At 53.1% G+C, this 26442-nt stretch overlaps 1 protein-coding gene across 3 annotated transcripts in view; it reads right to left on the reverse strand.

The window, feature by feature from the left end:
• HSF1 (heat shock transcription factor 1) overlaps positions 1-26442 on the reverse strand; it is an 80987-nt gene that overhangs the window by 32302 nt on the left and 22243 nt on the right. For all 3 annotated transcript variants that reach the window (XM_082498864.1, XM_082498863.1, XM_082498862.1), the window contains exons 2-4: positions 25329-25437; positions 17996-18132; positions 15220-15344 (exon numbers count right to left, since the gene is read on the reverse strand). In XM_082498864.1, coding sequence (XP_082354990.1) covers positions 15220-15344; positions 17996-18132; positions 25329-25437 — 371 coding nt within the window. The remainder of the gene's footprint in view (positions 1-15219; positions 15345-17995; positions 18133-25328; positions 25438-26442) is intronic.

The following is a 26442-nucleotide window of genomic DNA, read 5'->3' on the forward strand; positions in this document are numbered from 1 at the left end:
CCTCCCGAGTGCCAGCGCGCGCTGGAGGACACCGACCGCCGCTCAGCTCCTCGGAGACACCGCTTCGCCCGCCCTGCAGTACCGAGGGGATACGGTGCGGACGGAGGGACCTGCAGCTGGAGGTGACGGCAACACCTCCGCCTGCGCTCGGTAAGCGAAGTCGGAAAGCTCTTCTCTGGGAGGATGGAAAAACTCCCTCTGCTCCGTTTCTCTTCACGAGACAAATCCTGTATTCCGTTCATGGGGAAGGACATCGCCGACCGTGGTTTGAGCGGCTTCGGAAACTCCCGCTGCTCTTCGCAGCCACAAAGGTTCACCCGTTCTGCAGATTCTTCTAAATACGGAGACATTCAGCAGTTCGCAAAAAAGTGCCCGTTCCCAGTTTATCGGTTTCCACTTTTTCAACATGCATAAAGGTAACACTTTCCGGAGCTCGAGCAACCTCTGCTCTACCACAGAAGATGGCATTTACTTTTGTTAGAGGAGCGAGAGAGGCATTTCTGTATCGTATTTACAAGAAAAAAGACCCTTCTGTTTCATCAAGGCTCAACGGTCACCGTCTTCATCATAATCTGAATATTATATAAAAAACGGGTACCACACAGCAGCAGGGTGCGTTACTGGCTGCTAGCTGGAGAAATAAAAAACTATAAATAAGCTTGTTGTGTCTACACAGTTTCGTGGGGAGTTTAGATAATGACAACATCCTTTGATTACAGAGGCAAACAACCCCTTCCACCCTCCTCATCGGTCAATCATGCGCAGAAGTCAAACAGGGCCGGGGAAAGAGCAACCGCACCACTGAACAACCCCCAGCACACCGGTATCACCATTACCACCCGCTGCTGTGGTCGCTATCGCTGGTATCGAACCAGCTGGAACGTCAGCGACCAGGGTGACGTGGACAATCTCCGCAAGAGGAATGACCACAGAAACGAGGGTTCTTCAGGCTCGGAGAAGGGATCAAAGGGGCTATGTCAGAGCCCCATAAAAATCATGAATAATATGGAAAAAAAAAGATCTTGAAAATAAGAACTAAGACTCACCCAACAGTAAGTTCTAACACTCTATACTGCGTGAGGCAATATAATCGCAGAACTCACGGCCCTCAAAAGTCTCCATCCCCAAACAGATAAAGCACTGTACTACAACCCAGCAGGAACCCCAAAACGCGGGCCAGGACTTGGCGCAGACGCCTTTGAGGGGCCGGAGCTCGCGGCACGGGGCAAGAACCCTCCTCGCCCCGATGCCAACAGTCTCTCCCTACACATCTGTTGGTGTCAAAGAGTTTCAGCAGCTAAACATCTGACCCACAAACCTATTATACCCTTAACCAGCTCATGTTTTGAATCCACTACTTCTGCAGAAATCAGCAGAACGTTCAGAGAAATGCCGACGTCAAATCCCTCAGCCACACAGCCAACACGGGCACAGAGATGCCCAAAATCTGTGAGGTCCTCCTGGAGGAGTCTAAGAGAAAGCCATGAAGACTCTTGCTGCAGAGCAATAGTTTCGATCCCCGCCCAGCGAGGGTTTAATCTCAATTTTTAAGCAAAACATCTCGAAAGAACAGTGTGACACCCTGCGAACCATTCAGAAGAGCCTCAGCCCCAGGGAGAGCTGGGGAGAAGAACGCATCTTACACGGGACACCTTCAGAAGTAGTCACACGCGGGGGAAGAGCAGAAGAGCGAAGAAGCATCGGTCTGGGTCACAAAGCGCAACGGAGGCAATGCCAGAGCTCTCCAGAGCTGCAGAAATCAGCGGAATTTTTCAGGGAGGTGACGGAAAGGTGGTCTGGAGCGCGAAAGGTTACTCCAGGTAACGGTCAGGCGCTCATTAAGCCCGGGGTCTCACAGCGGTGGGTGGACCGATTCGGGATTAACTCACCCGTGAGAACATTTTAGCTACACCAGAGTATTCAGGTAGCCCCAGCTCACACCACCAGGGGAAGAGCCCACTCCTCTGTGCCAATAAAGACGAACTGTCTGCCCACATAAACTCACAGTTCGATTAAAAAGGATCTTTTAGCGGCCAACAGCTCTGGGGCCGAGCGAGCTACGCACAGAGCGGCGCTCACAGCGCGGGACGCCGTTTGAGAGCTTCCATCCAGACGAATCGGACCAAACCTACAACAGCATGGAGACGCTCCTCGGTCCTGAGCGCAGGGGGGAGCTCTGTGCGCGACTCACGTATTGAAGGTCCCTGTGGTGACCCAGCTTAAGACAACCCCTGAACTTCGGCCACGGCAGCAGTAACACCCACGAGCACATTACTAGCAAAATACAGATGTAAAACAAACACCAAAACACATTTTATTTAAAACGGCACTCTTCCTCCTCTTCCTCGAGAGCCAGCAGGACCTGCTTCCCTCAGTACCTCCTTCTGAACCATTTCAGGTGAGCACGGACTGAGGAAAACGAATGCAGTTTTTAACTGTTGGCTGCTTTTCTTCTGAAAAAGCAGAGGGTCGAGAGGAAACCAGACCAGGTTACTGCTCCTGGAGTGATTACGTGACTGGAAGGTGCCGAACGGCACAGCGACCGACTCCTTCCAGCTCTGGCCGGCCTCAGGGCACAGCCTCAAACCACCATCCCGACAAAGGTCACCAGGAGGCTCCCAACATCTCCTTCCTCCAGAGTACTCTGAAAAAGCAGATTAGTGAAGACGTGGCACAAAGAGGACAGTGCCGTGCAAGAGGCAGAGAGAGATGGTGTGAACCTGCTGCCAAAAGCCGACACCTCCGTACCGGGGAAGACGCTGCCCGTGGTCTCCAGCCGCGGGCACCAGGGGAAAGGATGGAATCCTGTTACAGACCGCATCCACAAACCTGCCAGAAAGCAGCAGACGCTGCAAACCAGGGTTGAGAGATGCCAGTTGGGTTGAGTTATTTTAACATCAGTATGTCAGACTCCGGTGGTAATTAATTTCAGGTTGAGATCACCGCACTGAAAAACGAATACTCCGCAGGTCTTTAACCTCTGGTTTGGAATGACCAATAAAACCGACTTCAGATGATCTCAAGCAGTGACTAAGCTCATAAAAAGCAGCAGCGCAGATAAAACACACAGATCCCACATTATGCTCAACCTTATAAGCCATCAAAGCAATTTTAAGATCAAGCTGATGTTTGACTCGGAGCCAGCCCAGGTCCCCCAGGACCGGCCTGACGTGCGGAGGCCGCGGCAGGAGCGTTAGCGTTTCGGCCCCCACCTCCCAACAGCTGGAGCCCGTGCAACCTTTGCACAGGAAGGCCGTAAAACAACACATTACAATTGTCCAATTTAGAGGTCATAAAAGCATGGACGGCAGCCTGGGCGCAAGGCTGGAAGAGCCAGCGTTCAGCCAGCAAAACCCAAGCAGCCGCGCGAAGCCGGGGCACGGCGCGCTGGCGCTGAGGGCTGCGGGAGAGCCGCCGCGCGGCACAGAGACACGGTCCCTCCTCCCGCGGGGGCCAGGTCCACACGCGCGGGTGTCCCGTTCCCTTCAGGCCTCTGGGAAAAACGTAATTGCGCACACGCAGTCTTCTTTCCGTAAAACCAGGCTTAACGGCAACCCCGTTCCAGGAGCCTCATCTCCCTTCCCCTCCAAAAGCTCCTGCCACCCCCTTTGTGAAGTGGCAGATGCTCCGGCTGACGATGCTGACAGCACACCTGCACGAAGGCAAGCCTTAATTTTCTTACTACCGAAGCCAAAAAGAGCAGCGGATTGGGCGACCCGTCACCATCACCTCCACCTCCGCGCTCCAAGCGGGGCCGGGGACCGCTTGCGGTCACAGATGGTTCCTCCTTCACGCACAGCCCGGGAACGGGGGCTGTGGTGGGGCTGAAGCCAGAGGTAATTGTTTCCTTAGGTTACTGCGGTACAGGAGGCAACGGGGCGACGGAAAAGCCCATGAGGAGAATGCAGCTGCTCGAGAAGACCACTTCGAGCAGCAGTGTTCTCAAGCGCCCGCTCCTGAGCTCCTGCGCTGCACAACCCCCCCGCCAAGACCCTGCGCCGCTGCAGGATTTACCGCAGCTCGGCAAGAAACCGGAGCCTTGACAGTGATGTCTCATTTCCAAATCCGAACCGGGAGCGCGTAAGGAGGCACTTAACTCCGCTCGCTGCGTTCCAATGTATTTTGAAAAGGAAATTCAGCAACAAAGTAAAATCGTAATTTGTTATTTCCAGACGGGTACCAGTGAAGCAGAGCCCTCACCAAACTGCCTGATACAGGTTCTGGGCAACAGCGCTGTAATTAATCCCAACACCGCTTCTTTCGGTAGGAAATAGCCAGATAATAACGGGCAGAACCCCGCGGAGGAGGGCGCGGGCTCTCGGGCAGGAATACCCAGATGCCGTCCAGCTGCGTGGCATGCTGCAGCGCACAAAGGAAAAAGGCTCTTTCGGTGCAGAGGGATGTCCACGGCTGCTCAGCCCCACAGGGATGAGGGCCCTGAGGATGAGATGCTCCTTCATCCAGTTCCGATTCCAGCAGGCAGACCTGGGTGACGAGAGGACACACATCACCACTGCCTCCAGAAGACTCTCTCGATGAAGAGGTTTGGCCACCCCGGCTGCAGACAGCGACGGCACAGTCGCGTTTGTTCGCCGGCAGCTGAGCATCCCTTCCTTTTTTTGCCCACAAGAAGAAGAGAAAGCATCCAAACTGCCCCGGGCGGCAGCAGGAAGGCTTTGCACGGTGCCTGGCATGCTTTCTGGGAGTTTCGTAGGGTTTTGGGCAGGGTGATGGGCTTTGCCAGCTGCCTCTGGACGGGATCTCCCCAGTCGGCTTCCGTCCCGCTCTCCAGCAGCTCTGGGGCGTAAGGGAGAGAGCCCCTCCTGGAAGCAGCTTTTCACTGGAGAAGAAAATCTTATTTCTGGAAAAACCCTTGGATGTATTACATGGTACCTACCCCACAGGGGATTTGCCGCGGACAACTGAGACAGCACGCACGCACCGCGGTGAGCAGCGCCCCGGGTCTCGGAGCGCATCACAGGCAGCGTCCCTGCCCGCCGGCTCAGCGCACCTCCGGGCACCGTCCTTCAGCCTCCCAATCCTCCAAAGCATCTCCAGCACTATTCCTCCAGCTCAGCCTCCACGGGAGGCATCTCTCCCCATGCTGCAACCTCGATCCAGATGAGATTATCGGGAAGAAATGTTTTCTGCTGAAGGCGCTGAGCCCCTGGCGCAGGGTGCCCCGAGAAGCTGTGGCTGCCCCATCCCTGGGGGTGTTCAAGGCCGGGTTGGACGGGGCTGGGAGCGACCTGGGCTGGGGGGAGGTGGCCCTGCCCGGGGCAGGGGGGGACTCGATGGCCTTTCAAGGTCCCTTCAACCCAAACCATTGGGTGATTCCATGATTCTAAACATCCGAGCAGGTTCACTGCCCACACATTAATGAGTTTCCGCACGTTCACTCCCACTGCTCTTTCCTAGCAAAGATGCTGTTAAAAAAATATCCGTGAGAAGCAAAACGTCACTTCCCATTACTGCCCCAGCTGGCACGGCGCGCTGGGACAAAGCCAACGGGTCTCTGAGGTACCCCCATCGCCACGGGCTGCTACGCAGAGGTAAAGGTCAAGTTTGCCCGTAAACGGACCTGTGCACAGGAAAGTGAAAAGTTAGAACTTGGCGAAAGGTAGAGGGTGCAGTAACCTGCGGGGCAGGCCCAAAAAGCAGCGCAGAAATTCCCGTTGCGGCCGAGGAGACCACGTCCCCTCCCGCTCCGAAACACTTCGCACCGCTTGGCCAGGCTGCGGGAACAGGACACGAGGTATGACGGACTCCTAAAGCGTGGTGTACAACACAGGGGGAAAAAAAAAAAAAAAAAAAAAAAAGGCCCAACAATTTTGCAGAAGATCATCTTACAAATTTTCCGTCTTTTTCTGTCCAGACTGGGCCCCACGTTCTCCAGGCCGGGGCAGAGGCGCACAACAGACACGCAGAGGAAAACAGTTGCGCTCTCAGCGCTGTTGAGGAAAGGTGAAGAGAGAAACAGGGCTGCGAAGCTGCGGCTGGTTCGAGGTCCAGGACTCAAAGCCGTGCGGTTACTCATCTCCCAGACGGTTTTAAGCAGCGTTTAACCGGAGCGCGCGCTCCCCGAAGGTGGGAGGGCTTCTGTTAATGAGGCTTTTCCGAGCACGGTGACTAAACTTGGACATCACCTAGTTGGCTGCGTTACGCCCTAGCTCAGCTTTTCTCTCACCTAACACCCATGGCTTCAATCTTTTCAACAAATGTTCTAATGCAAACTCTATCCCCTCAGGTCAGTGTCAAACGATAATATATATGTTGCTTTTGGAACCCTGGAACCATAAAGCAAGCTACGCGGGTCAAAATTATTTGGTATGATTTACTGGGGGTTTGCATACGGTAAACTAATTCTGGTGGAGAGGAATTATACTGCAAAAGGCCAAGTTCTTGTGTCTGTTTAGATTTATTTTTGTCAGGAGAAGCTTTAACTTTTAAATTCTGTTAGTGACTGGGGCCTTGTAAAAGCGTCGGGGCCCTGTGAGCAGCGCCCGCTCAGGAGGAAGAGCTCTCGGCGTCCCACGGCAGCGCCTCCCGCCTGAGCCAAAGCGAACGCGGTCCCCGCAGGAGACACGGAGAAAACCCATAAAAACAGGTGCAGACACCACGGCTAGCTTGCTGCTTTCAACAATCTGTTTAAAATTAAACTTACGGATAGACTGGGGCTCCCACCGGAGCCGAGCGGAGCCCATGAATCGCGGGGAAGCGACAGCCCCCCCCGTCTCCCTGTCCTGCCCGGCGCTGCGGCACTGGGGGAAGCACCGAGCGCGGCCGCTGCCAGGACGGGCAGGCAGAGATCTCCTCCCTCCCGACACAAGAACTTGTCAGGACAAATATTTCCAAATCAAGAGACAACGTCTCCATTGAGAGCGCCGGTTTGGTTTCCCCACCTGCCTTACGCAGCCGGCGCGTTCGGGCTCGCTTGTAACGTCAGTCATCGCCGCCACGCTCTCCCGGGGCAGTGCCACAGCCGCAGGGAAATGCGTTACCATTCTATACCCACAGCAGACACACACAGGTAAGAAGAAGCCCAAGGGCTGTCTTCCCGCATCGCTTACAGTCCGAAAAGACCAGCGTGCTGCCACCCCTAAGGTAAAGCTAAACCACTCTCCTCCCGGAGACTCCGGTCACGAGAGACGAGGGACGACGGGAAGGCGCTGCGCTGGCGGACCCGGGGCTGCGAAGGACCGTTCCATGCCGCCGAACGGTGCCGAGCGCCCGGCAGCCAGCGCGGCACCGCCAGAGCCAGCCTGAACGGCGACCGTCAGTTTGAAATCCAAGCAGTTCCAAGTGAAAAAGCCCAGAAGGAAACGTTTGGCTGAGATGAGTCACTGCTTCAGAAGCCCAGAAAGCAGAACGGAAGCCAAAAGAAACTGCAGAAATTCTAGGTCAGTAACCTGCTCAAATTTTAGTGTAATTAATAACCATTCTTTGCTTCACGGTATCTCTGGGAGGCGATAGCCTCCCAGCTGAAGGGACGGAGTCCAGGCGGATGCCGTTGGGGCTCCTCTCCTTTCTCCCGTGGTGGCCTCTGACAGCTTTCCAATTTTGGAATGCTACGAGATGAAAGCGATCAGAAATCGCAAAGATTCTAATAGCAACACTTTTAACACAAAACTCCTCATGTGAGAAAAACCGTACCAGCTGTTGGTAAATTAAGCATTTAAGTTACGCGGTACCCTCCAACATCGAAATGACTCACTAGAGCCAACGTGTTGACGACTCTTCTAGCAAAGCCTCAGCACCGATGAGAAGCTGCTGGTGGTGCTGCAGAGTAAAAGCCGTACCTTCAACGCACCCCCCGAATATCAGCACAACGCAGTCAGAGAAGGCGTTAAGTGACCGACGCTTAAACCGGGCGAGCGATTCCATTGAGAGTGGAGGGGGAGAGGCAGAGGTGTCCACCGGTGCGCAGCCACAGCCCGGCTGCCCCAGCTCAGAGGAGGGCTCGCGGCGCTCAACGCTCACCTTTGCTTTTGGCAAACTCAAGTGTTCCGGCCGCAGGCTCCTCCAGCCGCTGCGACCCTCGAGGAGCCCCCGCGGCGGCAGGCTGCGGGACTGCCAGGCTGCACGGTGACAGCTTCAAAGAATCCCTTCTACGCCAGACTTGCGGGGGACAGCGTGATTTAGAGGATAGGGAAATGGAAGGGATGTGTTAGAATAAGCTGTGCGAAGCAGAGTACAAAACCGAACCCAAAATCCAAAGCTTCACTGCGACTTATTCCATCTACGCAGGAACGCCTGTAGGGGTTGTCTTCACATGCTCCAATAAATTTCACCTCCTGCTAAAACAGGAGAAAAAATGATCAAGAGGAGTAATTTTCAGATGGTGAACTATCTGAAAAAGCAGCTGAGCATACCAGAGGAGCACAACCAAGTCCAGTGACGCACTTCCAACCTCCACTCCAGACCTCCATCCCAGCAGGAGCGGGCGAAAGCTCTGCTGCGGCTCCAGCGCCAGGACGAGAGGCAACCCCTTGTTTCTCCAGCAAGAGGGAAGGGAGCCCCGGGCTCTATGTTCCCCAGAATGAGAAGATTTGCTCTTTTTTGCACATTTTTGTCCATGAGGTAACTAGAAGGACAAAGAAACCGTGATGCAATGTCACCCTTAAGTCCAAAAGCCAGAAAGGCAGGAGGCCACAAAGAGCATTAACGTCTTCCCTAAAGCTCACGGTCATTTCAGACACTTGTTTCACCCACAGCTTGCTTGTCTTAAAAATAAATAAAAAGTCTCCAGAGACCTATAAAATACCTGTAAGAAGACAAGGGACTTCTGTTTTCCAGCAGAAGCAAAAAAATACACCTTAAAACTAAAAAAAACCCCCCAAATATGTGGAACTAGGAGCAGAGAAGCGCAGATTAACCAAACCTAAACAGGCGAGATGCCCGTGCGCGGCAGGGAAGCGATGTCCTCGCTCACGAGACCTCAGCCCCTCGGGAGCACTACGCGGTTCTGCCGAAGGAGCTGCTGACAAGGAAGAATAAATATTTTCATACCCAAAGTTCAGTTTATCTGCTTTCCATCCTCTGCTGCCAGTGCTAGAGACGGGCGGCAAATTATCCAGCCACGGGTTATGATAGGACAGCGGAGATGGGTTTGATTGTGTTCCTTTCAGGCAGACTTTTGGAGCTAAGCCGAGTCAATAGGAGAAGATTTGAGAAGGTCTGTTCACAGCTGGGCAGTAAAAGGACATTTACTACGAGCAGTATATTGGATGTGCCAAATCACAGAATCGTTATGGCTGGAAAAGACCTAGAAGATCAAGTCCAACCGTTATCTAACCCTACTGGGCCCACTTCTAACCCACGTCCCTGAGCACCGTATTCAGACGGCTTTTAAACACCCCCAGGGGTGGCGATTCAGCCACTTCCCCGGGCAGCCTCTTCCAGGCTTCGATAACCCTTTCAGTGTAGAAGTTTTTCCTAATGTCTAACCTGAATGGAGCAACTCGACGCCGTTTCCTCTTGTCCTATGATGATATCTGACTCGTAACCCCCCCCCGGAGCAGCTTTCCCTCTCCTACCTTCAACCCATACGCATTCCCACCATGCTCCAAAGATCTTACTGCGACAGAAGCCAAGCCATGACCGTAAACCCTTTTTTATGCCAACAAAGCAGCTTAATACAAATCACACCGGGTCCCCCCTAAAGTGGTCCCCCCTTCCCCCCACTCAAAACACACCTTTCGAAAGAAAAAAATAATCAGGAATGGAGTGTTTCAGGCACTAAGAAACAGCTTTGTGCTTGTGGCACCCTCGGCTCTTTGGAGACGACTGTCACTGTTCTGGGTAACCCAAACCCATTGCAATTTCCCACCATCACCGTGCAGACACCTCACCGGGCGCACGCGGCAGACGGAACACTTCTGCTCTCAGCCTTGGTCAGACGTCAGAGCCCTTCGCTGGAGGAGTGTGATGGAGCAGATGGAGAAGTGCTCGACAGAAGCTGTGGCTGCCCCATCCCTGGAGGTGTTCAAGGCCGGGTTGGACGGGGCTGGGAGCGACCTGGGCTGGGGGGAGGTGGCCCTGCCCAGGGCAGGGGGTGGCACTGGATGATCCTCAAGGTCCCTTCCAACCCAAACCCTTCTGTGATTCTACAACTACAGACCCTCCTTCAGCCGCCACCTGTACAACGGGAACAACTCCCTGTTTCCATGGGCGTCTCCAGATGAATCCAGCAGAATTTCACGGGAGCGACTCTCACGCTGCGGCTAAAGCGCAGGTCTCCTCCACAGCGGAGCAACTCCAGTCAGCTCCAAGCTCAACACGGAGGACAAAGTCGTATTTAGTCAGCTCACGTCAGTGCCTGCTAACGTACTCCGTTCAAGGGGAAAAGTCTTGGAATTGGATTCCTCAGAAATCTGTAAGACGGGGACAGGCCTGCTGGCGAGGGGGGAGGAGAAGAGCGCTAGTGAGACACCAGACACTGAAATCTTGCCAGGGGATGCTTTGTGGCGTCAGATTTTCAAGCCAAAAAATCCCCAGAACACCACGATCGTCAGGTCAGTGAAGCACAAGGCACAGCACTTACACGCGTTCGCTCCTGCTCCAGGTCCAACAGCTGCGGCTGAAAGGGAGAATCCTGAATTCCCATTTCCAGGGGTGAAGAAATCCACCACAGCCTTCCACCTGTTCTTCAAATTCTTCACTCGGGAGCACAGACATTATTGCTAGTCTAATTTTATCGATTTTCACCTCTGTCGCTACACGAAAACTGCTCAAGCTCCGGTTCCTCAGGCTGGAGACACCTCCAGAGATGCACCTCACCATTCGTTCCCCTTCCTCTTCCAGCGCAGAAGGCCGAGTTCCTCCCATCACTCGTTACTCAGCAAGTTTCCGATCGCTTTAGTCATTCGTGTCTCTGTTCCTGGAGTTTGTCCATGATTCAGTGTTGTTACACCGCTGGACACACTCCTCTGGTTGTGGTTGGACCACGTCTTTACAAACCCAACGGTTAATTGGGATCGCCTACGTATGACCATTTCTATCAGAAGAGAAGGAGTGCGAGATCTTTTGGTCCCACTGCAAGCTCACTCTCAGAGTTACCACTCTTCTCTTCATTCATAGCAATCTTGCACTAAGCCAACCAAAAATACGCTGTTTTTACAGCAAAATTAACCTGTTTCTAACTCACAGTTCAAAAAAACCTCAGAAATTCAGTTGAAGTTCACTTCACGCAAATAACTTCAGGAAACCCACTCCGGTCTTTGAACGCTTTGGGGGAGTTTCTAGACGCCGGAGCGTGTAAGAGTGGCACGAGGAAGTTTAACCTACGCTGTACGTTTCTCTGCAGAAAACCTTCAGGAGGTCACAGCTACCAAACGCCTCCCTCAAAGACCACCATGCTCAGAGTTCCTCCGACAGCCAGCCTCCTCCTCCCCGAGGCCCAGCCTCCGGCACTCTGAACTGGGCTTTCTTTCCAGTTCCCCACTGCAGCCCAGCGGCCGTGCGGCAGCAGCCGTTTGTCGGCATTAACGGCCGGCGAAGCAGCACGTCTGTCCGGGTGTTCTGCACCACGACTGACGTCTCTTCCATCTCGCGTGGATACCAACGGTTCCTGTATTGAGCCATGAATGGATTTCAAGCCTCCACGCTGGAGCACTAAAAGCCATTATTCCCACAGAATTTGCAAGGAAGACCTCTGCGCACTTTGTGGTGCGGTTAAGGCAGGAATCCAACAGGATTCTGGCTGCTGCCAGCTGTAGCGGTTCACCCAGAAGCAGCGGCACAAGCTGAAGGTCTTAATCGCCACCACTTCACCTGGGGAGTGATGCTACAGGAGGTTCACTGCGGCACTGGTGTGGGGAAGGGGAGAACCTGGAATAGCCCTACTGCAGAGATGCAACACAGTGCAAACCAGCAGACCCTCAAGAACACTTAAAAAACTCGTCAAGGAAAAAGTGAGGATGATGTGAGGATAAGAACCAGGTGATGCTTTGAAGCACACCACGCATCCAGAACTAAGACGACCAACCTTAAGAGAATGGGATGTATTATTATGCAAGAAGCAAGAAGAGAATTTTTAGCCACAAGTTCCTGAGAACCTGCAGGCATGAAAAACGGTTTGGAAACTCTGCCCTGCAGAAAAGGAAGAGCAATCCAAGTACAGGGATCCGGTACTAATAACGGAGATGGGAAAAAGCAAAGATACTAGAAGAGGGCAGGTTCAGACTGAACATTAGGAAGAAGTTTTTCACTCTGAGGGTGGTGCGGCACTGGCCCAGGTTGCCCAGAGAGGTTGTTGAGGCCCCATCCCTGGAGGTGGTCAAGGCCAGGCTGGACGTGGCCTTGGGCAACCTGGGCTGGGGGGAGGTGTCCCTGCCCAGGGCGGGGGGGTGGGAACTCGATGATCTTCAAGGTCCCTTCCAGCCTGAACCATTCTATGATTCTATGACAATGAAATGCAGACCCAAAAGCTGTGTTTACCAAGAGATACGGAGAACCTGCAGAAGACCAAAACCCCCCAGTTACTAAAGGATGGAGAAGTAGGCAGGAAGAATGGAGTATTTTCAACCAAGAGGTTGTTAAGCTGTCACAAGCTACGGAGAGCTTGCAGCTGGTGTTCCAGCCCGGAGCCCGCGCAGCACTTGCCCGGGGTAAGTCCCCTCCGGCAGCCGGTCGGGGCTGAGCAGTGGTGGTGCCATCATCCCGCGGCTGAACCTGCCCCGCGCACAAGTCCCCCGGTTCCTTCTGTGGGCTGTTTGCTGTTGTGCTGGCAACGAAACCAGCTCCTGCGGCAGAGTACCGGAGCCCAGGAGCGGAGCGGGAGCCGGTACGGCGAGGGGCAGCCGCCCTTTGGGGGAGTCGCCGGCTGCTCGGCGGGGACTGCGCTTCTTCCAGGCACCAGTCTCAAGATGAAGACCTGCTAAGAGGCAGTTGCACAACACTCATAACTCACACAAATCATTTAATCTTGATTGTCTTAGAGGAGCCTATTTACCCAATAAGCTTTCAAAAAAGTGCAAGACACATTTCTATTAATTAGTCAATAATGGTCTTCCTGGAAGCAGCGGGAAGCTTTGCTGCTTCGAGAGAGGTTGTCAGTTCTCTGCTGTTAGTAGAGCTCAAACTACCGCTGTAGGCACTCCACCTAGTGGTTTACAGACCATTTATAATTAATAATGCAAATGTTTGCTTTAGCAAGAGCCAATGGAGCAGCCAGAATGCAGCCTAGAGACCTACAGCGCAGTTGTGAACGCTCTCAGCCTTAACGCGGGGGTATGAGCCCAGACAATCTCAAAACACGCCACAGGAACGCAAAAGCCACGGAAATTTAGATGAGTGCCATGTGGTGGGACCCCAAGACCGGCAGCTGGGTTTAAAGACGGCTCGTGATGTTGCTTATTCTTCCTGCAACGGACAGAAAACAAACCTGCAAAAGCAGAAGCTTCCCACACGAACTCGTTGCGATAACGGCTGGAAGCAGAGCTGCCCAAAGACACGATGCATCGCAGCGAGCGGCAAACTAATTGTTTTAGGCAGCTGATTGCTTTTCCAGAAAAGTGGGAAAAATGGCTTTCAGTCCAGGGCCACACGAGTTTGCCCTGCTGCGCATCTAACAGCGGTTCGTTACTAACAAGTCACCTGACAGAACTCGTACAATTGCTGGAGGACTAATGAAGATGTCGCTGGCTACGGGTGCCTCGTTAAGGGAGCTTTCCCCTCATTCAAGGTTGGCTGCCCATGAGTTTTTCATTCGAAGCCGTGCTAGGCAAGACGCTGCTCACTTGAAAGGGAAAACAGGAAGAGCCACCTCTGCTGTCTATAGACCCACGGAACTCCGGTATCGGTAACGGTGCACAAATCTTCTACCTCCTGCCATTTACCAACAGGTTAGGAGGACAATCTGCTTCTCCTTCTCCCCTTGCACAGAGCCTGAGGAGAAGCACAGCCCAGACGTACAGCTGGGCGCTCATACCTGGGGCAAATAGAAGGTGAAGAGAATCATCTAGAATGACCTTGGAGACGAAGCAGGTTCTCTCCCCTCCCATGAACACCAGAGGTGCTAGAGAAGTGATCTGCAAGCATAAGATATAGTCATGAAACCCAAGAAAGGGGAGGCTCTGGAACACAGCGTGGAGGAAATATTCTTCCACCGTGAAACTGTCCCTTTGGCATCCCCCACCCTGCTTTCCTGCTTCATCCAGCAAGAACGGAGCGCTGCCCGCTCCGGGTTCTGTAAGACCCAGAATCAAATTCCTTAGAAAGAGACGAAGCAGCGAGGCATAAACTAAACTTCACTGGCGTGTGACTCGCTCCACTTTGCAGAGAGGTAAACAAGAAAAACCCCCAAAGAGCAGCTGTAAATCAAGATCTATAACAGTGCCTACGGGAATCAGACACCCCCACCCCCACGTTCACAGGCCCCGAGAGGTATCTACGCTTAAAGGCCACTTTGAGTCTCGGTGCGAGTCCGACAGCTGGCAGGTCGTACGCAGACCCCGCGGGCTGGGAGGGCGGCCGCTTCCCGGAGCCTCACTTAAAGAGTCTCTTTAGGTGACATTAACTAAATTCTTCTGTATGACCACCATGGAAAAACGTCCCGTAAGGGTGAGCAACAGTGCCCTGATCATCTCTAAAGGTAAGGCAGTAGTTATTAGTGGGACTCAAGATCATCCATTTTGTCTCCCAACCCAACAGCAAACACCGGGTGAGCAGTATCCAGCGAGAATTTAACTGGGTGCAAGTAAGAAGTCGAGAGCCCAAAGGAAGAAGACAGTATTAGAACAGAAGGACAGGAGTCATCATCTCGAATGACTTGAACAGCCTGGTGCAGCGCGAGACAAGAGAGAATAGCTGTGCTTCGCGGGAGGAAAAAAAAATCACAAGGGAGAAACTCAGCACCATGAATCGGCTGAAATTTCAGATTGTTACCCCCACGGCAGGGAAGGAAGTCCTGAAGCCTTCACAGCCTTTCCACCTCATACCTCACAGCTCTGGGGTCACAGGTCCGGCTGCTGTGACACCAGGTCTTTAACGGGCTTTAATCGTGTTCAAAAGGTCCCTCCACCACCCCCTTCTCGCCCTAAGCACAAAGCCTCCTAAAGCCCGGGCTGTCCTCCTGAGCCAACTGGAAGCTGGAGCAGAGAGCAAGCGAGCAGCAGCCAGCCTCCTCTCAGACGAGGTCTTAAAAATAACGTGTTTGGGGAAAGAAATCACTGGGCAAACTCTCCTGCGTTTTCTGCCACCCCCTCCCCACATACATACTGCTTCATGGCTATCAGCTTGGAGTCCATGCTCTCCTGCTTTCCCTTCATCACCTGGATGTCAGTCAGTAACTTGGTTACGTTGTCTTGCCGAACCTTTATATCCTCATTCTTTATACTGGACACCTGGAGACAGAAAGGAAGATGTCAGTGATGTTTCCTTCCTACAGAGTGGTTATTTAAGCTTCAAAGTTGATACTGCAAAATAATTCCATCTCCCCTCTCTCGGCCGACCGCTGCATTCACACCTGAGCGCACTGCGTCAAAGGGACTAAATCCAGAGCTCTACAAAGCAAGTTTTCGGCAAGCATCCTGCTACAAACATCAAACTCTGCCGCAGCCTAAAAAAAAAAAATCTTTTTGGATCAGAAATAGAGAGCTCGAGTGAAAGCAAAGGCCCACACAAGAGCTGTTTGTCTACGCAAACCTTCAGACTGAGCCGTTCGTATCCAAAACCAGCCTAAAACGAGAACTTCGCAGCCACGAGGACCAGGGAGCACGTTTGCACTGGAGATGGGAAACAAACATTCTTCTCGCACGCTTCCTAAAGTCTCTGCTGCGTGCAGTGAACTGAGTATCGGTCTCAGCAATTAAGAAAGTCATTAGCTGGTTAGAGAAAGAAAATCAGGAGAAGAAGGGGAGCTGAGCTCACTGCGGGAGGGACGGTACGCCTCTTCCAGACCTCCCTGAGCAGCAGCCGCTCGCTCCACATCCTCATCATTTCCACTACAAGTGTTAAAGCAGCTGAAGAGAAGATTCTGAGCAGACAATTTCATTTTTCTGATCAAATACTCACGAGCAATGCCACCTAGGCACGTTTCACCAGAGCTGCACCACGGGAGGAGTCTGCGAAGCCGCCGAGCGCTATAGGGGTTAACACATCCCACCTATTCGACAGCAGCTTCTCTCCACCTCGCTTGCCAGCAGGTCATATATCTTTAAGATGTCTTTACATCCTTCTAACGCGTTTGCCACTGTGAAAATGCCTCGGTGAAAACGGCACTCGGGGTTATTTGAGAGCAGGCTGGGACAGAGAGAAGAGCGAGCTGCTCTCTCTACACGTTGCTTTGATTAATATTTGGAAAAGAATGACAAAAACATCTTTCTCCAGCCCCTGCTTCATAACTAACAAATTAGCCTGGAAAGTTCATAAGCATTTTGGAACTCCTGATACCAACCGTTGCTATACCACGTCTTCAGTCTGTACGTCAAGAGATGGGGCAGTTGTAAAGCACATCTGTGAGTTTAAGGGGAAAATGTGTACATTTCTATTTGAGCTACACTGGGGGTTAACACATTTAAAATAATTCAGGTATCAGAGGGCCGTGCTGCCATCCAGTGGGCCCTGGACAGGCTGGAGAGCTGGGCAGAGAAGAACCGGATGAGGTTCAACAAGAGCAAGTGCACGGTCCTGCACCTGGGGAGGAAGAATGCAAAGCACCAGTATAGGTTAGGGGCGGACCTGCTGGGAAGTAGCTCAGAGGAGAAGGATCTGGGGCTCCTGGTAGACAGTAAATTATCCATGAGCCAGCAATGTGCTCTTGTCGCCAAAAAGGCCAATGGAATCCTGGGCTGCACAGGGAAGAGTGTGGCCAGTAGGTGGAGGGAGGTCATTCTCCCCCTCTGCTCTGCACTGGTGAGGCCACAACTGGAATACTGTGTCCAGTTCGGGGCTCCCCAGTTCAAGAGGGACAGGGAACTGCTGGAGCGAGTCCAGCGAAGGGCGACTAAGATGATGGAGGGATCGGAGCATCTCCCGTATGAGGAAAGGCTGAGAGCGCTGGGACTCTTTAGCCCGGAGAAGAGAAGGCTGAGGGGAGACCTTATTCACGCTCACAAGTATCTAAAGGGTGGGCTGAAGGAGGATGGAGCCAGGCTCCAGACAGTGGCTCCCAGGGACAGGACGAGGGGCAATGGGCACAAGTTGGAACATCGGAAGTTCTGTTCAAATACACGGAAACACTTCTTTACGGTTCGGGTGACAGAGCACTGGCACAGGCTGCCCAGGGAGGGGGGGAGTCCCCTTCTCTGGAGATGTTCAAGACCCGCCTGGATGCAGTCCCGAGTGATGTGCTCCGGGCAGTCCTGCTTTGGCGGGGGAGTGGGGCTGGGTGATCTCTAGAGGTCCCATCCAACTCTGAAACTCTGTGATTCTGTGATCTTATCCTTTCTTTTCCTCCTTCCACTACTACATCTAACGTATCTTCACGTGTCTGTGTGTGTACACATCGCATGTACTATTTTTCATTCCTTGAAGCATGTGAAGTAAAGACTGCAGCTCAAGCAGCGATCACGCCCCCTCCTACCGAAAGGTACAACTGCTCTTCAGTCTCTCCAGGGGACACAGCAAACTTCCCTCCATCAAGCTAAACTCAAACAGATGCTACTTGTTCAGAAAACCAGGAAAAATACAGTGATCCTTTTCACCGAACTCAGCAGCAATCCGGTCTGCGAGGGCAGTGCCGGCTGTTTGCTGTCGGTGCTGCGGGAGAGGGGATGTCTCAAGCAGTGCCACAAGGAAGCTAAGGCTGAAAACACCGAGAAAGAGACCCGGGAACAAAAGGGACGGTACCGAGAGCCTGGAGCCGGCTGATTAGCAGGGTGGCCCCGCAGCTTGTGCCCGGGTGAGAGGGCCGAGACAGCCACAAGAGCTGCCGGCATAAAATGCTAACCAATGACACCGACGTCCACCAACCCTTGGAGACACTGACGCTTTTCAGATTAATCCTCTGGTTTTAAACAGTTTATCCAGAGCAAGATGTGCTGTATAAACTTACGCTGGTTACTTTCCTCTTGATGTTCTCCAGGAGATGTTCCTGGCCTCGGATGAAGTACGGATGCTGGAATTCCGTATCGTCTTTCTCTGGCTTCACCAATCCTCCCTGCTCAATGTGGACAACCTTTCGAAAGCCATCTGCAAATCAAAGGGGAGATAATAATAAAGCTTAACAGGCTAAATAGGAACTCAAAAAGGCAGAAACTAGCACAAGTTACCCTTGCTTGCTTAAATACCCAGTGCTCCACGACCACTTTCGAACAAAGCTCATCCTAAAAATGCTGTGTAGAATGAGAAAGCCTCTCTTAAACTGAGACGTTCAGACAGAGGCTTACGCTGATCCTCTCCACGTGGCCTGAACAGCAAGTGGCACGAGTCCTCTCCAGCCACCAGCCCCGTGCCCTGCCTCTCCTCCTCCCCAGGAGAGCAGAGCAGAGCTCCCAGTCCCGAGCAGCAGCTTGACACCGATGGCCGAGAAGCCGGGGTTTGCTCCTACATCCTAGAACCATTTTGGAAAACACCTTTTGCTGCTCTCGCAAGACTGAGTTATGTTGATGTCTGGCTGATGGTGTGGGTCAGCAAGAAGAAAGGCTGAATTACTGGAACTAAACCAAGAATCTGCAATTAACCTCATCATTTCCCGATAAAAGCCCCTCATTCACAGGGAACCCTCCTGGAAGGTGAGTGAACACCGCCTCGCCTTTTCAATGCAGAGCAAGATAAGCAGAGACACACATTTCAACAAAACTTCTATCAAAAATACAACCAAAAAGAGAATCAAACATTTAGCGCCCGCTCGAGGCAATCCCAATGGCTTGTGTTTTATTTATTCAGGGAATAGAATGGTTTCTGAGAGCAATCAGCCACGTCCTCGCCAATGCAGACGATGCAGCTAAAGCGCCACTGCCCATCATCCCATGCACTAACAAAAACAGGGACACACTGGGGACAACCCCGTGCCAGTGCCCACCAGCACACAACGGGGGAGGAGTTATTGCCGCGTGTAATGGAACTCCCAAGCCCCTCCGTTCTCCACGTCAGGACACCGATCCCCTCGTCTCGCGGCAGCACGTGCCACCTCACCCCACAAGCCCATGGTGCAGACCACCGCCGCTGCCGCGCTCGTCATCAAGCGGCACATTCCAGGCACCGTAGGCACCCCGAGCCTTAACCTGAGAGCACAGAGCGATGTTCTTATAGCAAAGGAGACCCTGAGACACAGAAGGTAGATGACTTCCCAAAGGCTTCAGAGTCTTTCCAGAAAACTTCTTCCTAAATGAGCTGTATGACACTCCCAGGGCAGAGCCGAATCTCTGCAAACAGGGTCAGCGGTCCTGAAGCAGATGTTCAAGTTAACGGTCCACTCGCCTTAATACTAAAGCCCAAAATTCTTTAATTTTTTTTTTTTTTAACAGTCTACTCCACCTTAAGAAATAAAAGTCCACATCGTTTTTCTCACTGTAATGGACCTGTTGGAGCGGGGCCAGAGGAGGCCCCTGAGATGCTGGGAGGGCTGGAGCCCCTCTGCTGGGAGAACGGGCTGGGAGAGGTGGGGGGTCAGCCTGGAGAAGAGAAGGCTCCGCGCAGACCTGCGAGCCCCTTCCAGTGCCTAAAGGGGCTCCGGGAGAGCTGGGGGGGGACTCTGGGTCAGGGGGGGCAGCCGTGGGACGAGGGGGAGCGGTTTGACGCTGACAGAGGGGAGACTGAGAGGAGATGTGAGGAAGAACTTGTGGGCTGTGCGGGCGCTGAGCCCCTGGCGCAGGGTGCCCCGAGAAGCTGTGGCTGCCCCATCCCTGGGGGTGTTCAAGGCCGGGTTGGACGGGGCTGGGAGCGACCTGGGCTGGGGGGAGGTGGCCCTGCCCAGGGCAGGGGGGGACTCGATGGCCTTTCAAGGTCCCTTCAGCCCAAACCATTCTCTGATTCTAATATGCGACAATTAAAAATATCCCATATCCAAACAATTCCCCAGATCCACTGCAACAAGCACCACTTTTGCCCGTCCCGCAGCAACGCCGCCCGCTGGTGAGGGTGATGGTGCAAGTCCTCCGCTCTGCGGGGAAGGGAGAGGCACAGCTCGCTGCAAAGCGCTTCCTCAACAGCTCAGGCAGAAGTTATGCACCAAAGTCTTCAGATGTACTTAAAACACCTAAAAGCCACTCAAGAACAGAGTGCGGCGCAGCAAAGCGTTTTTGCATCTCAGCATTTCTGTAAACCGCTCGGATAAATCAAGAGCGTTGTTTGAGCTGCTCAGCCCGCAGCTGCGGTAAAAAAAGAAAAGCTTCCTGCGCTTGTAGCAGAAAGTGATTTAGAGAAATTACACGTTATTGTAGTGATATTAGCCAGTTTTCGGTTATTCGAGTGATCCTTAAAAACTAAAGGCCCCGGTCCCGGAGCACAGACCGTGCCCCACGGCTATTCAAAGAGCTGGCGTTGAAAGGTAATGAAAATGTCATCCTTTCTAATAACATCGGAATGCTCGCTGCAGCCCACATCTGGAGCATTAAAGTTAATCCCTGATAGAACCTCCACGTGAGAGGTGTATGAAAGGCTCCCTTTATGCTGCTGCCTATCACAAGAACCCGCAGCCAAACCGGAGGGGCAGACGCGTGTGCGCGGGGAGGAAGCCGAGCAGACTGCCGTGAAGCCGCGTCTCCGGGATAATCCCCCCGAGCGCTCCTGCGCCCCGCCAGCAGAGCGCGGCTGCAAACGCACCCATCCATCTCGCGGCATTCCCACGGAGAGGCAGCTCTCCGTTCCCCCGCACATCCGAAGGGTAAGAGCAGGATTAAGCGGTACAAGTTTGGAAAACCGGGAAGGGGGGAGCGTGGAGAAAAAGGCTCCGGCTTGCTTAGCAGAGGGCAGGGAACCAGCAGCACGGAGATGCTCGCTCCGAACAGCAAAAGCTCGTTACGGGACGATTCACCCAGCAGGATAACGAACCTCAAATTGCCCTGTGAGCAGGTAACACAGAAACAGGCAGTTATGCTAAACACAAAGCGATTTGAGAATAAAGCCACAAAAACTACCCAGAAACTAATCAAGCAAACCCCCAGAAACTGAGCGTAGAAAATCACGTTCAATTTTGGGTATCTTTTTCTTTACTGCACCTCCTTCGGCAATCCCCGTTCTTCAAGCAACCCCAACCAGCAGTGTAGGGAGAAACTCCGAGTTTACTTTCAAGTTTGGACGTGACATCCACCATATCACACAAGTCTAAAAGAAACTGAAATCCTCAGACTGCCCCCAAACACACGCTAAGAAATCCCTGTTATAAGTCAAGTAAATCAAAGCCTCTGTAACACAGATAGGGAAGAACAGGATCAATGCTAAAAAACGGACAAAGCATAGAAAAAAAAGTTATAAACACCGGAATGGGAAGTTTCATACACTCTTTTCTAGCACAAGACACGAAGCCGGGCTTTCCACCATCCCAGCACTGCGTCACGCTACTGTGGGAGCATAACCAAACACAGCAGAAAGACCCAAAAGTCTGACCGAGGGCAGGAATTTCGTTCGGAGAACCCGACTCTTGAGGTCTTAAAAAAAAATTAAAATAATCTCAGTTCCATTTCTGACTGAACCACTTGGGAAAGGTGTCGTTAGGAGGAACTTTCAGTCCTGTCTCGGCTCGGTCCTGGAGATTTATTACTTCTTTTTCCCCTTCTTTTTAGAAGAGCACCTTATCACTCAGACGTGCTTTTGTCTGATCACCTAATTCCGCTCCAGCTCTTCCATCCCTGCTACCGAAGGGAGGAGCTGACACGCGGAATAACGCTATTCCCCCTGCCTTTGTAACACTACAAACAGCGAGAGGGAACGGACCAGACAGCTTGCTTCTTACTATTCCCCAGCTACAGCACCGTCGGCCGGAGCAGCAGCCTATACCCCATCTGACAAGGGAATTGAATTATTACAGTATCACAGTATGCTAGGGATTGGAAGGGACCTCAAAAGATCATCTTGTCCAATCCCCCTGTCAGAGCAGGAACACCTAGATGAGGTTGCACAGGAAGGCGTCCAGGCGAGTTTTGAATGTCTCCAGAGAAGGAGACTCCACAACCTCCCTGGGCAGCCTGTGCCAGTGCTCTGTCACCCTCACTGAGAAGAAGTTTCTTCTCAAATTTAAGTGGAACCTCTTGTGTTCCAGCTTGAATCCATTACCCCTTGTCCTATCACTGGTCGCCACTGAGAAGAGCCTGGCTCCATCCTCATGACATTCCCCCTTTATATATTTATAAACGCTAATAAGATCACCCCTCAGTCTCCTCTTCTCCAAACTCAAGAGACCCAGCTCCCTCAGTCTTCCCTCGTAAGGGAGATGCTCCACTCCCTTAATCATCTTAGTTGCCCTACGCTGGACTCTCTCCAGCAGCTCTCTGTCCCTCTTGAACTGAGGGGCCCAGAACTGGACACAATATTCCAGATGCGGTCTCACCAGGGCAGAGTAGAGGGGAAGGAGGACCTCTCTCGATCTGCTAACCACCGCCCTTCTAATACAGCCCAGGATGCCATTGGCCTTCTTGGCCACAAGGGCACAGTGCTGGCTCATGGTCATCCTGCTGTCCACCAGGACCCCCAGGTCCCTTTCCTCTACACTGCTCTCTAACAGGTAGCTCCCCATCCTATACTGGAACCTGGGGTTGTTTCTGCCCAGATGTAGGACCCTACACTTTCCCTTGTTGTATTTCATTAAGTTATTCCCTGCCCTGAATGCTCAGGATGATCCTATTCCAAAGCGTTCCAGGACACGCAAGTACCAAAGGCACCTGCAGACAACGTGCTCTGGAGGGAAACACCACCCTCCTCCCTCCAAACGCGACTCAGCTGCGGTGACGGGACAGACAGAAGCGCAGCTGGAAAGGTCCCTCTGAGCCGGGAAGCAGAGCCGCCGGAGGAGCCCGGTCTTCTGCAGGGTGAATCCCACCGCCGCCTGCAGACAGGGGCTCAGTCGGTAGAAGAGCTCCCGCCCTCCAGCAAAAGAAACAGCAAGCAAGGTGAAAGGCACTGATAAGCGATATTCCGCAGGTGTCCGGCTGCCCCGTGTTCTCTTTAACATCGTTATCAACAATCTGGATGAGGGGATCAAGCGCACCCTCAGTAAGTTTGCAGATGACACCAGGTTGGGTGAGAGTACTGATCTGCTGGAGGGTAGGAGGGCTCTGCAGAGGGACCTGGCCAGGCTGGATCCATGGGCCAGTGGTGTGAGGGTCAACACGGTCCTGCACTTGGGTCACACCAACCCCATGGATGCTGCAGGCGTGGGGCAGAGCGGCTGGAGAGCTGCCCCGCAGAGAAGGCCCTGGGGGTGTTGGTGGGCAGCAGCTGAACATGAGCCAGCAGTGTGCCCAGGCGGCCAAGAAGGCAAACAGCACCCTGGCCTGTATCAGGAATGGTGTGGCCAGCAGGACTGGGACAGATCATCCCTGTCCTTGGCACTGATGAGGCCCCACGTTGAGTGCTGTGTTCAGTTTTGGGCCCTTCGCGACAAGACAGACATGGAGGGGCCGGAGCGTGTCCAGAGAAGGGACACGGAGCTGTGAGGGGTCTGGAGCACACGTCTGATGGGGAGCGGCTGAGGGCCCTGGGGGGGTTCAGCCTGGAGAAGAGGAGGCCGAGGGGAGACCTTCTCCCTCTCGACAGCGCCCTGACAGGAGGGGGCAGCGAGGGGGGGTCGGTCCCTGCTCCCCAGGACCAGGCGATGGGACAAGGGGAGACGGCCTCAAGCTGCGCCAGGGGAGGTTTAGACTGGAGATGGGGAAACATTTCTTCCCGGAAAGGGCTGTGGAGCACTGGCAGAGGCTGCCCAGGGCAGTGGGGGAGTCGCCACCCCTGGAGGTGTTTAACCGACGGGCAGAGGTGGTGCTGAGGGACGGGGGTTAGTGGGGACGTGGCAGCGTTGGGTTAACGGTTGGACTTGACGATCTTACAGGTCACTTCCAGCCTAGATGATTCTATGATTCTCATTACACTTAAGCAGCCCAATGACAGATCTCTTCTGCCAGCAGGATGTGAGATTTTGGGCAAACTTCTCCTCAACTGTGATGGGAAACGGAATATTCCCCAATTCTCTGGGAACTCTTGACCCCGCTCAGAGGGCTACACAAGCAGGTGCCACTTTTCACGTACAGATGTTCATAAGTAAAAAAATCCTCAAAACCAAAAACCAAAACCAAACCAACCTAGAAGACAAGAAAAGGTGAGGTTAAACCAACTGAATTCTCTTCCATGACAGGACAGCAAGCTTTATCAACAGAAAAGCAGCAGACACCTCAGCCCAGCAGGTCAAGGGAGGTGATTCTTCCCCTCAACTCTGCTCTGGGGAGACCCCACCTGGAGTACTGCCTCCAGCTCTGGAGCCCCCAACACAGGAGAGACATGGACCTGCTGGAGCGGGGCCAGAGGGGGCCCCCGAGATGCTGGGAGGGCTGGAGCCCCTCTGCTGGGAGGACGGGCTGGGAGAGGTGGGGGGGTCAGCCTGGAGAAGAGAAGGCTCCGCGCAGACCTGCGAGCCCCTCCCAGTGCCTAAAGGGGCTCCGGGAGAGCTGGGGGGGGACTCTGGGTCAGGGGGGGCAGCCGTGGGACGAGGGGGAGCGGTTTGACGCTGACAGAGGGGAGACTGAGAGGAGATGTGAGGAAGAACTTGTGGGCTGTGCGGGCGCTGAGCCCCTGGCGCAGGGTGCCCCGAGAAGCTGTGGCTGCCCCATCCCTGGGGGTGTTCAAGGCCGGGTTGGACGGGGCTGGGAGCGACCTGGGCTGGGGGGGGGTGGCCCTGCCCAGGGCAGGGGGTTGGAATGAGATTATCTTTAAGGTCCCTTCCAACTCTAACCATTCCGTGAAGACCCTATGAAGAGCAAGTTCAGACAATGCCTGCTCTACCTGATGCTGGCAGCAACATCCTCTCAAGAAAGTGAGTGGAAAATGAAGAAGCTATGACATGTGGTGGTCCTATCCCACTGGAAACGCTCCAGAGGAGGTCCTCTTTTGTGACACAGCATGGCAAAGAGTGCCGTCACAAACATTAATGATGGGCAAACACAAGGAAAGCATTCAGAACTCCTGTGCCAATAATCAGGTCATTTCAGGATAAAAGATGCCCGAGAGGCTGAAGTTCTTTATATTTAGCAGAAGTTTTCCGTTTTAGAAGTTGAAGTTCCCTTCAGCAGAGGCCAAGCTTAAAAATACCACCTGGTCCCCCAACACCGAGTGAGTGCAAAGCTGGCAAATGCTCCCAGCTCAATGAAATCTCCCCTCCGTTAAACCTGGGCAGAAGAGGGGAACCTTATTTCAGGATGAACTTTACACTTCGCACTCTGAACTGCCCAGAAGATACTTACACATATTGAGCTGCCGTACGAAGCTGGCCATGTTGTTGTGTTTGAAGTACTTTGGAAGCACCTCCTTGGCAAATTGGCCTTGGTCAAACACATGGAAGCTGCTTCCACTCTGTCAAAACAGAAAACAAAATGAAACATTATCAACCACCGTTGGACAGAAAGAGAGAAGCCCACCTGCCCCTTCATTTCACAAACACAAATTCTGCGTTGCTGTGGGTGAAACCAGTAACGGTCCCCTCTCTTGGAGTCTCTCAGCTGCAGGGAAGAACGTAGCTTATTAGCTTTGTTTGAAGCTGTTACCGCCCGACCGATGCAAGCTCCCAAGTACAGTTCAGAGGGACCCCAACCCCGTCCCGCAGCTCCTGATGCAGTGCGCCTGCAGCACGTCGCGGCGTCTCTGCTGGCCCAGGCTGGCTGCCCACAGGAGCACTCAGCCAACGGCGGCCCAATCCTGGTTCCTTCCGCTCGGCCCAGGAGAACAACACACACCCGTGAGTTACCGAGAAGGGGCAGATGGCCCATAACTCTACGCTGTGATCAGGGTAATAATGTGGAAGAACCAGCAGAGCACAACTGCTCAGAGACTTAAAAATACAAGCCAGGAGGTGAAGCAGGCTACAAAGATTAAACCTCAACTCGCACAACTGCAAATCTATTAATTCTCCAACTTGTTTTCGTATCTACAGCAACAGCCGACGATCTTCTGAGCAAATTAAGACAACTAGGGTCGTCTGACTTTAAACATCGACATCTGCAAACAGATGAAGCCAATTGTGTGTCCGGCCGGTCTCGGGCCGCTCGCCGTGGCCGTGCAGGCAAGGCAGACAAGGTCCGGAGCAGCCGAAAGCAAGACACGCTGTCTCTGGCAGAGCGAGAGCAGCACTGACTTAACAAGCTTTAATTTTTCACTGCAATTGATAAAAAATTTCTATGTGTTGATGTAAAAAGTAGGAATAGGTGGAGCCAGGCAGAAGTACTGCTGCCCCTCTACACCCCGAGGTACTCCTGCTGTCGGGTTTTGGAAAACGAGTTAACACCAACAGAACAGCGCGTGCCAAGAATTACTAGTTATTTTGACTAGTCTAACTATCTTGACTAGTAGTCAGGATCCCAT

Source organism: Vanellus vanellus, assembly GCF_965231255.1.
Source record: "Vanellus vanellus genome assembly, chromosome: 2".
Taxonomy (NCBI): Eukaryota; Metazoa; Chordata; class Aves; order Charadriiformes; family Charadriidae; genus Vanellus; species Vanellus vanellus.